This window comes from Leopardus geoffroyi, chromosome B1, assembly GCF_018350155.1.
Source record: "Leopardus geoffroyi isolate Oge1 chromosome B1, O.geoffroyi_Oge1_pat1.0, whole genome shotgun sequence".
Classification (NCBI taxonomy): domain Eukaryota; kingdom Metazoa; phylum Chordata; class Mammalia; order Carnivora; family Felidae; genus Leopardus; species Leopardus geoffroyi.
The window spans coordinates 194,281,943-194,294,531 of NC_059327.1; the positions used below are offsets into that span (position 1 = coordinate 194,281,943).

General features: G+C 40.7%; 1 protein-coding gene across 4 annotated transcripts in view; it reads right to left on the reverse strand.

The window, feature by feature from the left end:
- Positions 1-3,848: 3,848 nt before the first annotated feature.
- The window catches only part of C1QTNF7 (C1q and TNF related 7), a 107,316-nt gene continuing 98,575 nt past the window's right edge, over positions 3,849-12,589 (reverse strand). For all 4 annotated transcript variants that reach the window (XM_045474514.1, XM_045474511.1, XM_045474512.1 and 1 more), the window contains exons 2-3: positions 10,816-11,061; positions 3,849-4,834 (exon numbers count right to left, since the gene is read on the reverse strand). In XM_045474514.1, coding sequence (XP_045330470.1) covers positions 4,203-4,834; positions 10,816-11,053 — 870 coding nt within the window. In that variant the 5' untranslated portion in view covers positions 11,054-11,061 and the 3' untranslated portion in view covers positions 3,849-4,202. The remainder of the gene's footprint in view (positions 4,835-10,815; positions 11,062-12,589) is intronic.

A 12,589-nucleotide genomic window follows, 5' to 3' on the forward strand; every position in this document is an offset into this window, starting at 1 on the left:
GTGACCATAAAAGCAAGCAGAGGCTGAATCCCAAAGGGTCTAATGTGCCTTGCTAAAGGGTGTTTGTATTAATATTAGGTAAGATATCTTTTGCAAGTGATTAAGTACCCACCTCAAAAGTGCTTGGTAAAAATGGCCTTTAATGGCTACCATAACTGAAAAGTCCAAAGGAAGATGGGCTATAGGCATGCCTAGTATTTCTATGGTGACTCCTTTTATCTGCAACTCGACTTCATCTGTGGGTGATTCTGTCTCAAATGGTATTATACTCTGTAATGGTAAGATGGCTCATAGAGGCTCACAGACTCAAGTCCAACAGGAAAGAAGTCCCAGTAAAATCTCATAGTCTCTGATTGAGTCACCAGGGCCAATTATTTTGGTGAGTGGAATGTTATGCTCTGATTGATCAGACCAGTGATTTAACATGGTGCAGGGGTCAATTCCATTTAGAAGCTCAAAGACTTAGCATGTGAAGGATGGTCCTTCAGAAGGAAATTATGTATGAATGTCAGAAAAGTGGTATGGAATGTGTACCAGATAGCAAAGCCTCCAAAAGTTCAAGGCCCCTTTCATACTGCAGGGATTGGAGGGCCATTGTTGGTCTGTAAGTTGTGGGTTGACGTGATCATATTTGTATTTGTGGAGAATGGATTGAAGGGTTGCGGCTGGAGGCAAAGGGTCAGTTAGGAAGTTGTTTTTTACTAGTCTAGGGAAGTCATGATAGCATATGAAGGAAACCTTGGCTTTGGGGATGGAAAGATGCAAGGATTCAGAAATGTACATGTAAGAGTTAGAACCATCAAGAATTTCATACTGAAAAAATTCGGTGGGGAGGGGAAGAATGACATCTGGAATGCCCTTAGGTGTGACACTGGTGACAGGGTGGGTATGGATGTCGCCGGCTGGAAATGGAGGTACAGAAGGCAAGAGGGAAGAAGGTATCAAACAACACGTTAGTCAGTTTCCAAAATGTTTTTATGTCCATGATCTTTTTTTCACAGAGTGGCAGGGAAGAAGTATATTTAGAGTTTATAGAATCTTTCGTTTTTCACCACAAACAACATCATTCACAATGATAAGTGACCTGGGAATGCCCTTTAGCAGGCACAGGTACAAAGAAACACATGTGTCCCAAAAGCATGTTACACAGGCACACTCAAGCTCACCACACAGGTTTGTGTAGGTCTCACTTGTTGTTGCTGTTTTCGTTTGTTTTTTTTTTGTTTGTTTTGTTTTGCTCCTTTCCTCTCACCTGATTCTGACTAATGCATTCTTTCTGTGTTGTATCCGTCTTTGCAAGTGACTCTAAATCCTTCTGAAACAAGATGTTATATAGTCAATAAATCTCTCTTGACACAAATTCATCACAAGTCAGCCCTTACGAAGAATGATTGGAATCTAAAAAATCAGAATTTTTTAAACCAAAATCTGTCTTCTATTTTCTTTACACAAATACCCACAAATGTGGATATGTTGTATCTGTTTTTTTTTTTTTTTTTTACGGAATAAAAGACAGCCATGTTTGCTTAAGGAGTTTTTCCTTTTAAAACCAAAATACCCTTTTGCTTCCTACTTAAGCTCTCTGATCCCCATCACCATCCCACCAGATATTTCAAAATAAAGTTCATCTCTGGGCCTAGAACCAGCTGAAGAAACATGCGTTTAAGAAAGCTACTCAAAATAGGCTTTGTAATGAAAGAAACATTTAAAAGATAAGTAAACAACGTCCAGAAAAAAAATGAATGCATTAATGGATCATGATCAGCAAAAGTTCTCAATTACACAACAACCTTGTAGCTCACGACTGTCTGCAATAACTCCTCCATTGCCAGTTTTTCCAGCACATCCCACTGTCTTCAAAGGGCCCATAGTTTCATGATCCCCAGATCAGCTTCTGCTCTTGGCTGGGTTTACCCTCTGTAGACTGGCCTTCCAGGTTAAGCTGTTATCTAGAGGCAGGTGACTACCTCAAACGACCTTTGCTTTCTCTTCTTTGTATACTTTCATTGCCCTTAGCCTTCCAGACCTGTGTCCTGACTCAGATGGAGACCAACAAGTGGGCAAAGCAAGGCAGGCGGAAGAGGATGGTGGGAGATAGGTCTGGAGATGACAGAAGCGAGCATTTCCTTGTGCACAGCTGCTTGATCACGGCAAATGTCCTTGCTGATAAGGGCAGCGCCCAGCTCTGGGGCACACAGGGGCTCCAGGGTTCCTCATAAATGAAGTCCCCAATCGTCACACTGGCATTTGAGGCTCTTCTGGGTCTCTGTTCTCACTTTCATGCTTTGTCCCCGTTGTCACTGCTGTCCCCACTTTGGCTATTCCAAGTCCCACCTACCACTGAAAGACCAGAGGGTGGAGGAGATTTTCCCCAGGCCTCCTCTCTCACCGCTTAATTTTACACCTGCCCCCCTCAGTTTTTCTTCCAGACCATTGGTCTCTATGTCCAGTTTAGAACTTAGCATACTTTAGCCCGTTCGTTTCTAGAATTTTTGGTATTTTGTGTATGTGTACACATGTCATTTCCTTTCTTGTATCCTTAGACATGTGGTGGCAGGGGGCTGTGACATATTTACCTTGGTATTCCTCTACCTTCACAGAACCCAGTTCGGTGACTCACACATAGGAGGCATTACAAACGTTTACTGAGTGAGTGAGCAAAGAGAGAAAGCATGGAAGAAAAATTAGAAGCCACCAAAAAGCCTGGGTGACTCAGTCAGTTAAGCGTTGGCTCTTGATTTTGGCTCAGGTCATGATCTCATGGTTTGTGGGTTTGAATCCCTCATCAGACTCTGTGCTGATAGCACAGAGTCTGCTTGGGATTCTCTCTCTCCCTCTCTCTCTGCCCCTCCCCACCTTGCTCTCTCTCAAAAATAAATAAATAAACATTAAAAAAAGAAGCCACCAAAAAGAGAGTAAGGGAATCCTATCACTGTCAGTAGAAATCATGAAAAATCATGTGGAATCATGTCCCCCAGGGACAGCGGGACTGCAGGGGCCATGAGGCTTGGAAGCGACAGTTATCTGCTCAGACGTCTGGTCTCTTTCCCTCCTCCTCCTGTTCACTGCCTCTGTTTCACTATAAATCAGTGCACATACGCTTCACTTTTATTTGGATTCAATACCTCGGAAATCCATGAGAAATAATGCTTCCCACCAATGTAAAGTAGTGTCCTCACTCGTGTGCAAGCTAAGAGGAATAATAATTGTCTTGGAAACCATCAAGCTAAACAAATTTAGGAGAATGACCTCTTGGCTGATCTCAGTAACTTGTTTCTCTTCATTTCCATTACCCTTCCCAGGTCCCCTTTATCTCTGGGTTTTCCACCCTTTTCTGATTGCGAATACCAGTGGTGTTTCGAGGATGGGATGGGGTAAATGCAGCTGCAGAATTCCTTGTTTCCTTTGTATCCCTCCCACTTCCTTAAACACACACAACTTAGCATGGTTAGTGTTTTTCCACGTGTGAAACCTTCTCTGGCCCCCGTCCCCAGGAAGAGCGGCTCCCATGTATGTCCAGCTTGGAGTCAGTCTGTTGGTCAGGTGCTCATCTCCCTGAATTGTGACAGCATGCTCCTCACACACCAGCCGAATGAAGGCACAGCTTTTGTCCAAACTCATGATCAGATCTGACCTAGCGCCTCAGTGTCTGGCTCACATAGGCGTATTTAAGAGCTGTTAAGTGAATACAGATATGAGCACGAAGGAACGCATAACAACAAAAAAAGGAAAGTTATCACTTTCGCTTACTTGCAGTCACTTAGTATCTCTTACCTTTAGTTTTTGACTTTTGAGAACTGTTAAAGACTCTGGGGTGTGATGATTCTCTTAAATAACAAGCAAAAGTGTAATTTTATGAAGATTTAATGAGACAATATCATTGCCAGCTGATTTTATCACTCAGGGAGTTTAACAGAAATTTGTTAACATTGTCTTTAATTTGCTTAAATATTTATGAACATTGCTTTCAGGAGGATTCTTATCTGGGGTTATTGTTTCATATAATTCATCTTGGTGTGGTTTCAACCATTTGGTGGTTCATCTTGTTTTAATAGATTCTGCTAGAATTTTCTGTAAATGCTTTGGAATCTGAGTGGGAGTCTCTTTGGATCTCATTGCTGCTTCCTCCACCTTCCAAGGCCCCAGATTAAGTCAAAGTGTCTGCCACAAAAATCTTGGAACATTCAGGATGGCAGTCCTGATCACAGCTCGTCGTCTTCTGATATGGAATCTAGATAATCTGTGTCAACATACAGGAGAAATCCGGAGAACAAGCTGTCTGCCCAACCCGGGTCTGAGAAGAGGCCGTTCTGGTCGGTGAAGAAGATCTCCAGCCAGACTTCATCTTCTGGCTGCAGATAGATGACCGTGGACCCCGAAGCCACATCATGGTTCCCAGTGTTGGCGTCAAAGGTCTTTATCCGGTACTGCCCGTTGTGCACCAGCCCGATTGCCAGATGCTTATTCGCCAATGTGATATCATAAGAAAAGTAATAGATCCCTGGGAAGGCACAGATGAACTTGCCTGTTGCAGGATTGTAGTGCTCTCCCTCATTGAAGAGGACCTTGTTAAATATAATCGGTAGCCTTTCTTCTGGGTAGCTGGTTGTGATGCCAACAGAAAAGGCGGATTTGAGCACGATGCTTCCACATCTGCAAACTCCAGGCAACCCTGGATCCCCTTGCTCTCCTCTGTCCCCCTTTGCTCCAGGAGGCCCAGCTGGACCTACTTCTCCTTTTTCTCCCTCTGGTCCAATGGGTCCTTTCTTCCCAGTCTCTCCTTGGTCCCCCTTCTCTCCAGCAAGGCCCAGTGGTCCAGTCTTACCTCTCAAACCTTTAAAAAGAGTTTACAGTTTATTTAATAGTTCCTCTAGATATACAGTCACAAACAGCATGTCCACACAGTGCCAGCACACCCTAAATTTGTCTCTCCAGCCAACTTTCAATAGGACACTACTAAATACTGATGCATCTCTTAAAAATAATCACTGATGCATTAAAATAGAAATAGAAGATTTTCATCAGAATTTCAGGTGAATTTTCCTGAGTATATGAAAAATCATTTAAGTGCTATTTTGGTGATGGATCATCTGCAACTAAATCAGTCACATACAGTATTTGTCACCACAGGAGAAATTCAATTGAGCATAATGATGTTTTCCAGAGTGGGGTCATGGGAGCAGACAGAGCCAGATGAATCCTTAGAGGTTATTTAGTCTCATGTCCCGCCCTACTTCTATTAGTTTTAATAATAAAATAATCAAAATCAGATGAGGTCATATTTATTCAACATTTACTATGTACCAGGGACAGCATTTTATTGACAGGCATTGTCTTCTTTAGGACTTGCAACAACTTTATGAGTTAGGAATTATTACTTCCATTGCAGATGGGGAGACTGAGCTACAGAGAAGTTGGTTTGCTCAAGGGAACAAAGCTAGTACGTGAAGGATCTGTGATCTGAACTCATGCCTGCCTGACTCTGGAGCCTGAGCATCTCCCCAGGGCAGCAGCTCGAGTATAAAGAGCACCTGCCACATAGTGAGGGTTCAATATGCTACAATAACTGAAGAATAGTGATGCCACCGCTATGCAGTAGCTCTTTTTTGGAGGAGAAAATCGAATCCCAGAGAGGTGGAGAAACTGGCTTCTGTAGCAAGCTAGGACTGGAATCCAAGTCTTAGTGTAATGATGCTTCCCCTCCATCAAAGTGCCTCTTACCTTTGGGGCTGGAATCAAGAATCCTAAATTCTGTTTGGCTCTGCAGCTAAATGGTTGTATCATTTTAGGCAAGTCCCTTAATTTCTCTGGGTCTCCTTATATATAGAAAAGACATAATATCTGTGAAAGGATTTCAACAAATTCAAAATCACCACAGTGAAATATTTTCTGTTTGTCCAAATCTTTACATCTACAGATCAACCAAAGGCTAAATGCAGAGAACTTGTGATCATCGGTTGAAAGGGATAAGCAACGTCTATTTAATTTTTAAACCGTATATATAATAACAGTGACTTAATAGCATAAAAATGTCATTTAATTTTTATGGTCAAATCCGTTCCATAGATAGTGCTTGTATAATGATACACCCTCAAAAATATCCAAATTATAGGAAATTCATGAAGGACTTTTGTAGTCAGGGAAAATATATTACGGATATACTGTGTACTTTCACTCTTAACTATGTATTTGCTTTCAGGAACTTTATTAAGTTGAACATTTTTATCTTGATAGTGCTTTGGTACCTTTTACTTGAAAATTACATGCACACCAGTATATGAGTTTAATTAATTTTCAGTTTGGCAAATTTAGGCATGAAATGTTCTGGATAATGAAAATTTTAGAATGAATGCTTTACTCTAAAAACATCCAGTATTTTGTTTTAATAGTTTTGGAAAGAGGTTGTTTAACAATTTATGATGCACCAAAGATTTTAATAATGAACAAAACCCCTTTTTTTGGTGACTGGGATCAGTATCGTTACTGATCACAGAACTGTCCTAAAGCTCTAGATGGCTTTTGTTGTGAAGTTGAAATTCCCCTGGTCCCAGCCAGAATATACTCTGGTATTGATTTCTTGAAATAAGGCCATAATAGTGTGATCTTTCAATGTTTGCTTCTTTCTGGTAGAAATAAAATATGAATACAATTTTATGTTAAATTTACTTTTGAATCAAGGACCACAAATTCTAAATTGTTATTCTTATCTTCAATAGGAGCTTAACTTTTGCTGTCTTCATGAATGAAGGTCATGAGTGACCTTTGATGTGTAATAGAAAAACTTTTTGGCATCAGCAACAATTTTGACTATTAAATTTCATTAAGTACTCCAATCCTCCTGTCTCTATGACTTTGGGCAAGTCACTTGTCTGTGTTTCAAATGCTTCAATATGAAGAACTGGATTTAAATCCACTCCAAACCTAGTGAGAAAAGCAGTCAACAGTGGCTCAGCAGACCAGCAAACTTTAGTTCATCCATGGATTCATTACATGAATTTGAAGAAGGGGCTTCATCTCTCTGACTTGTTTCTCAGTCCTTGAAATAAAGGTGTTGGACTAGGTTGCTTAAGGCCTCATCCTATTGAAAATTCTTTGAGACAAAACCACAAATGCAATTTTACAATGCTAGCCATGGACAGATCTTTACCATCTCAGTGTTTGGGTTTCTATAGTTATTGAATTAGATAATCAGAGATGAGCTGTAGTAGCTTGAAGTAATTCTTCCTATTTGCATGAAGGGTTTTCACCTGTGCTAATGGCCAATTAATGAATAATGGAAAGAAGGGATAAATCAGTCTCCCTCTTCCTATTTAGTTAGACATATGCTTACGTAGAGGGAGAATTATGGAGTACTGGTTAGTCTATGTTTAGGTACTAACACTTGGAGAGAAAGGATTTCTTAGTTCTCCATGAAATAGGCTTACAAAGATTTCTTCTTCGGTGTTATTTTTTTCTCCCATCCATCCATCCATCCATCCATCCATCCATCCATCCATCCCAGGGTTTGTGTATGCATGCATACATACATCTAAACTGTGTAATATTGATTGATCATCTACTACATGCTAGGCACTATGCTAGGGACTGAGTGGGACATGGGCATGAATGACACCTATTTCACCCTCAAGTTAGCTGTTACTACATATTACACTGTGATCTGCAAATATGGGTCATAGCTAAGTTCATGAATATCCAAAGCCATATAAGAAACTAGAGTGATTGGTTTCATGAGGTGATTCCAGTGCTCTCTGAAGATATTTATATGGATGTGCATTCAGATTAAATTAAATGCTACTATTCTGCTACAACAGTAATTATTATAGACCAGTGAAGGAGACATATTTTTAATAGAAATTTTCTAATTCAGTATGATAAGCTCTGTATTTGTAATTTAAGGTAGAGAAGTTGAGCAAAAATATGCTTGATTCTGCTTGTGCTTGGTTGGGGTGGATGTGGTGGGGATGTTTACCAAGGGCACATGAAGGAGAAGACATTTGTGGTGTCATTAAAGGGGAAAGAAGAATCAAAGACTACTAGCCATGGTGTGCCCAGTTTCAGATGCATTAACAGCCTATCCCCAAAACACCCGGGCTCTGTTACTGTTGTTTGTAAATAAGGTGTGTTTTTCTTCATTGATCACAAAGGCATTCCTACCTTTCTTAGATGTTCTAAATCCTTATGTGCGTATGTGTGCATATTGGATTTAAATAATCTCAGGTTCGCAAAGTCATTTTATTTCCAAATCTCAATTTTTCCATTGTAACACAATTATTGCTGATTATAATGGTTTCTAATAGGCTTATGATAAACATTAAGTATTAAATGTAAAATTCCCGATGTAGTAAGTTCTTAATAAATGGCTATGATAATGATGATGATGATGATGATGATGATGAATATTGTAATTATATGTTTCTATATTGGCTTTCCACACCCAAATGTTTATCAAGGCAATGTCTTATTCATGTTTGTGTTCTTCTTGTCTAGAACAGTAATATCAACCAGGGACAATTTTACACTGCCCACCAAGGGATAGTTGGCAATGTCTGGAGACATTTTTGTTGTCACAGTTGGTGGGGGTGCCACTGGCAGCTAGTCGGATGCTGCTAAATGTCCTCTAATGCATAGGATAGCCATCCCACAGTAAATAATTATTTGGCCTGAAATATCATTAGGATAGAGGTTGAAAAACACTGGTCTGGAATAATACTGGATAACAACAGGTACACAAAAAGCTTGTTGAAGGACAATGCTTGGGTGTACCCATGAATACGGAGGTGTAGCTGGCCTCATATGGTTAACCTCGTAATAATTATGAACACTCAATTTAATCTGAATGCATATCCACATACTTTTATATTTAAAAATGTTTTTTTTACATTTATTTATTTTTGAGAGACAGAGCACAAGTGGGGGAGGGGCAGAGAGAGAAGGAGACGCAGAATCGGAAGCAGGCTCCAGGCTCTGAGTGGTCAGCACCGAGCCCGACGCGGGGCTCAAACTCACGAACCGTGAGATCATGACCTGAGCCGGAGTCGGATGCCCAACTGACTGAGCCACCCAGGCGCCCCTCTACATACTTATATTTTTAAAGATTTTATTTTTTAAGTAATCTTTACACCCAATGTGGGGCTCAAACTCACAACCCTGAGATCAAGAGTCTCACGCTCCACCAAGTGAGCCAGCCAGGCACCTCTCCACATGTGTATTTTTAAATGATATCAGAACTACTTAATGAAACTGAGCACCCATTTCGAGTTTATTACATGAGTTTGGATATTCAGCAAGTTAGCTATGACTCATGTTTGCAGATCACTGTGTGATATGTAATAAGAACTAACATTTACTGAGTGTTTACCAGATGGCAGTTACCCTACTGAGTGTTTTCCGTGTATTATTGTATTATTAACTGTCACAATCACCCTTACTACTCCCAATCTACAAATGAGGAAACTGAGGCTCGAAGTGGTTATTGGTCCAAGGATACTAAGTTAGTAACTGAAGGAGCTGAGATCTAAGCCTCAATCAGACTGACTCCAATACATGCTTGTGGAAGCACTACATTATTGCTTCCAGACACAGTAAAGAAACTAAAAGGGTTGGTCATATGTAGCGACGGTCCTGTTATTATTACAGTATTTCAAGGCTATTCGTGATCATGACACAGCGGTAAGTTGTAGTCATAGGTGTCACCATAGATTAAGATGTAAGCTCCAAATTAAAGGTACTTTATCTGATGTTGAACCTTTACCTAAAGGTTTTTAATCTAATATTGAACAATAGTCACACATTCGGTAGCTACTGATTTTCCAAGTATTTTCTGCAGGACAAGTTCAGAAATGAATTATTATCCAGTAACTTGCATGTATATTATGCTGCTATTTCACGTAACACCAGTAAATCAGGGGCAATGACTAGATAGAGACATGTTTCTTAGACTAATTGACTTTTCTCTTCCTGTCTTTTGTCCTAGCCTTTACACTCGGAAACTTGTTTTTAAAGATTGATGCCAAATCGCTTCCTCTTTTAGAGTTAACCCAGCTTCTCTAGAATTTCAATTCAGTTTACTCTGAAGGATTGCAGAGTCTGGCAATCTTCCTGGGCCAATTTATTTGTGGGGGGGAAAAAAGTAAACATTCCTGAAGTAGTAGGGAGCAATTGTGTTGCTGTTAAGAGTGATACGAATGTACTTTTCTAGCTGGGACAGGACAGGAGGGAAAGAGATGAGCTATGAAAGGTGGGCTAAACAGTGCTATTGCCATTTCATCTGTGAAAAATAAAATCTAGAAGTCCTTTATGCAGCTTTGCTCAGGATATTTAGTACAGGTCAGGATGGCATCTGTGCTTTTGGCTCCTAATTCCTGCCTCTGCTTCGTCTGTCCATTTCTCTTCCTTGTCCATCTGTCTGTCTATCCATCCATGCCCTCGCACACCCAGCCATTGCCTGCTAGCTATAACAGCCCTGTGGCCACGGGCATCATCAGTGTTTGAGTCCAGCTCTGCCGGTCACTAGCAGTGAACTTCCGTCTTCAGTAATTAATTTAACCATGTTATTGCTCTGTGTTCTCATCTGTAAAATGGGATAACCGAAAGAGTTGTCATTGCCATAAAATAAGGTGTAGGTAAAGAGTTCAGAGCGGTATCTAAAGCATAGTAAGGGCTCAACACATTATTATGATTAAGGAAGGTGAAATAGAGAAGGGATTTCAGGAGCAATTCCCATTAGAAAAGGCAACAGAGAAAGGAAGCGGTTTAAGGCGGGGGGAGGGTGGGTGGGTGAACAGGGGTGTTTCATGGCACTTCATTGTTCATTACCTGCAGCCCCCTTTTCACCTTTCTCTCCTTTCCTGCCGTCTCTACCATCTCGTCCTGGAAGGCCGATCCGACCATGGGGCCCCGGGGAACCATTCGCTCCAGGGGGTCCCGGAGGTCCAGGTAAGCCAGGGATGCTACAGATATATCTTGGGGAGTAGCTCTCTCCTTTGAACTGATTACCCCGAGGCTGTCCACTGGCACAAATGGCAAAACTTGTAACATAGAGCAAGATAAACATCTTTGGCTCTGGAAAAGAAACACAGGGACATAAATCCACCCTCTCAGGTGGTAGTTTTGGCATAAATGAACATGAGGGCGGGCATTGGCAACCGCGTACTTCAGCGCTCGCCTCTCCACGCATGTATAAAACCTCAGTTACCTCTCGTAATTCCGTTGGAAACTATTAACACATTACTGACAGAGGGTTCTCAGTGTCCCACACAAGGGTTGGTGGAGATGAAGGGTTAAAAAAAATTCAAAATAAAGCCACTTGTGGCATTTTTTTTCCTGTAGGCTCGATGATGGACTTTGAAAAATGATGGTTTCTTCTTGCAGAAATAATGCATTATTTTTAGAAAATTAGAAATGCAAACGAATAAGATAAACATCAACAATATTCCCACCACTAGAGATAATTATTCTTTACATTTTGATACAGACATCCTTCCGGTCTTTCTGTGTATGCTGTGGAGGAAAATGATATTATGCCCCTCCTGTATGTCTCCAACTTTTTTTGCCCTTTACAATACATCATGAACATCCTCCCATGTCAAAAATTATTGTTAACATTAAAAAAAGTTGCATTTTCTGTACTATTCTTTGTGTACACAATTCTCCATTGTAGATATTTCCTTCCAGTTTTCTGCCAATATAAACACTATGCTAGGCATCCTTATATCTGGTCTTGGCATGCATCCATGGTCATTTTCTTAGAATTTGTGGGTTTTTTTAAGCAGGAGAAAAGAAGTGGCATTTTCAGGAAAACCATGTTTTTCACTTGATAATCATGTGTAAAACCAATTAGTGTTAATTGGAGTACTGTGCGTGTCCTAAGGGGGGGGGGGGGCTCAAACTTTAATTTAAAATCTGCAGAATACAATGCCCTGGTGAACCATTAAGCTGTTAGCACCAGGGCTCAATTAAAGAGCTGAGTGAAATTAAACCATGCATGGTGTCACATGTGCCTAGGGAGGCAGACAACAGGTCTCTTTAGTTGTGGTCTAATAGGACTTGGTTTTTTCCCTCCACAAACAGGATCCTGAGAATGACGGATCATTTATTAGCATGACGTTTGGCATATAAACTGAGGGGTGGGCCATATGGGCTGGGACACCTGACTTTCTAGGCTAAACGGTCCCTAGGATTAGCAGCTTCTTGGATGGGAGAATGTATGCACGTGGTTTTAGGGCAGTGCAAATGAATAGTTTTGGGGTAGCTGGACCTGTGCTTTAATAAGAAATCTCAACATCGCTTGACGTATATGCCTGGCATGTACCCGCCCAAAGGAAATAATCATGAAATGTAAAAAAAGCAATCGGATGGGGCTTCCTTGCTTTCTTACAGCCACATCAGAAAATTAACCAGGTGCACTGTACCAGTTTTATGATACCCATGGGGAAATTGCAACATCTTGGAATTAGACCTAGAAATTTGCCAGAGCATAGGAATGACAAATTGAGAAAAACACAGCGTGCACATGTGATTCAAAATAAGTCTATTCCTAGAAATCTTATTAGTGAGAAACTGAAGCAACCTACCCAGATATAGGCCCTGT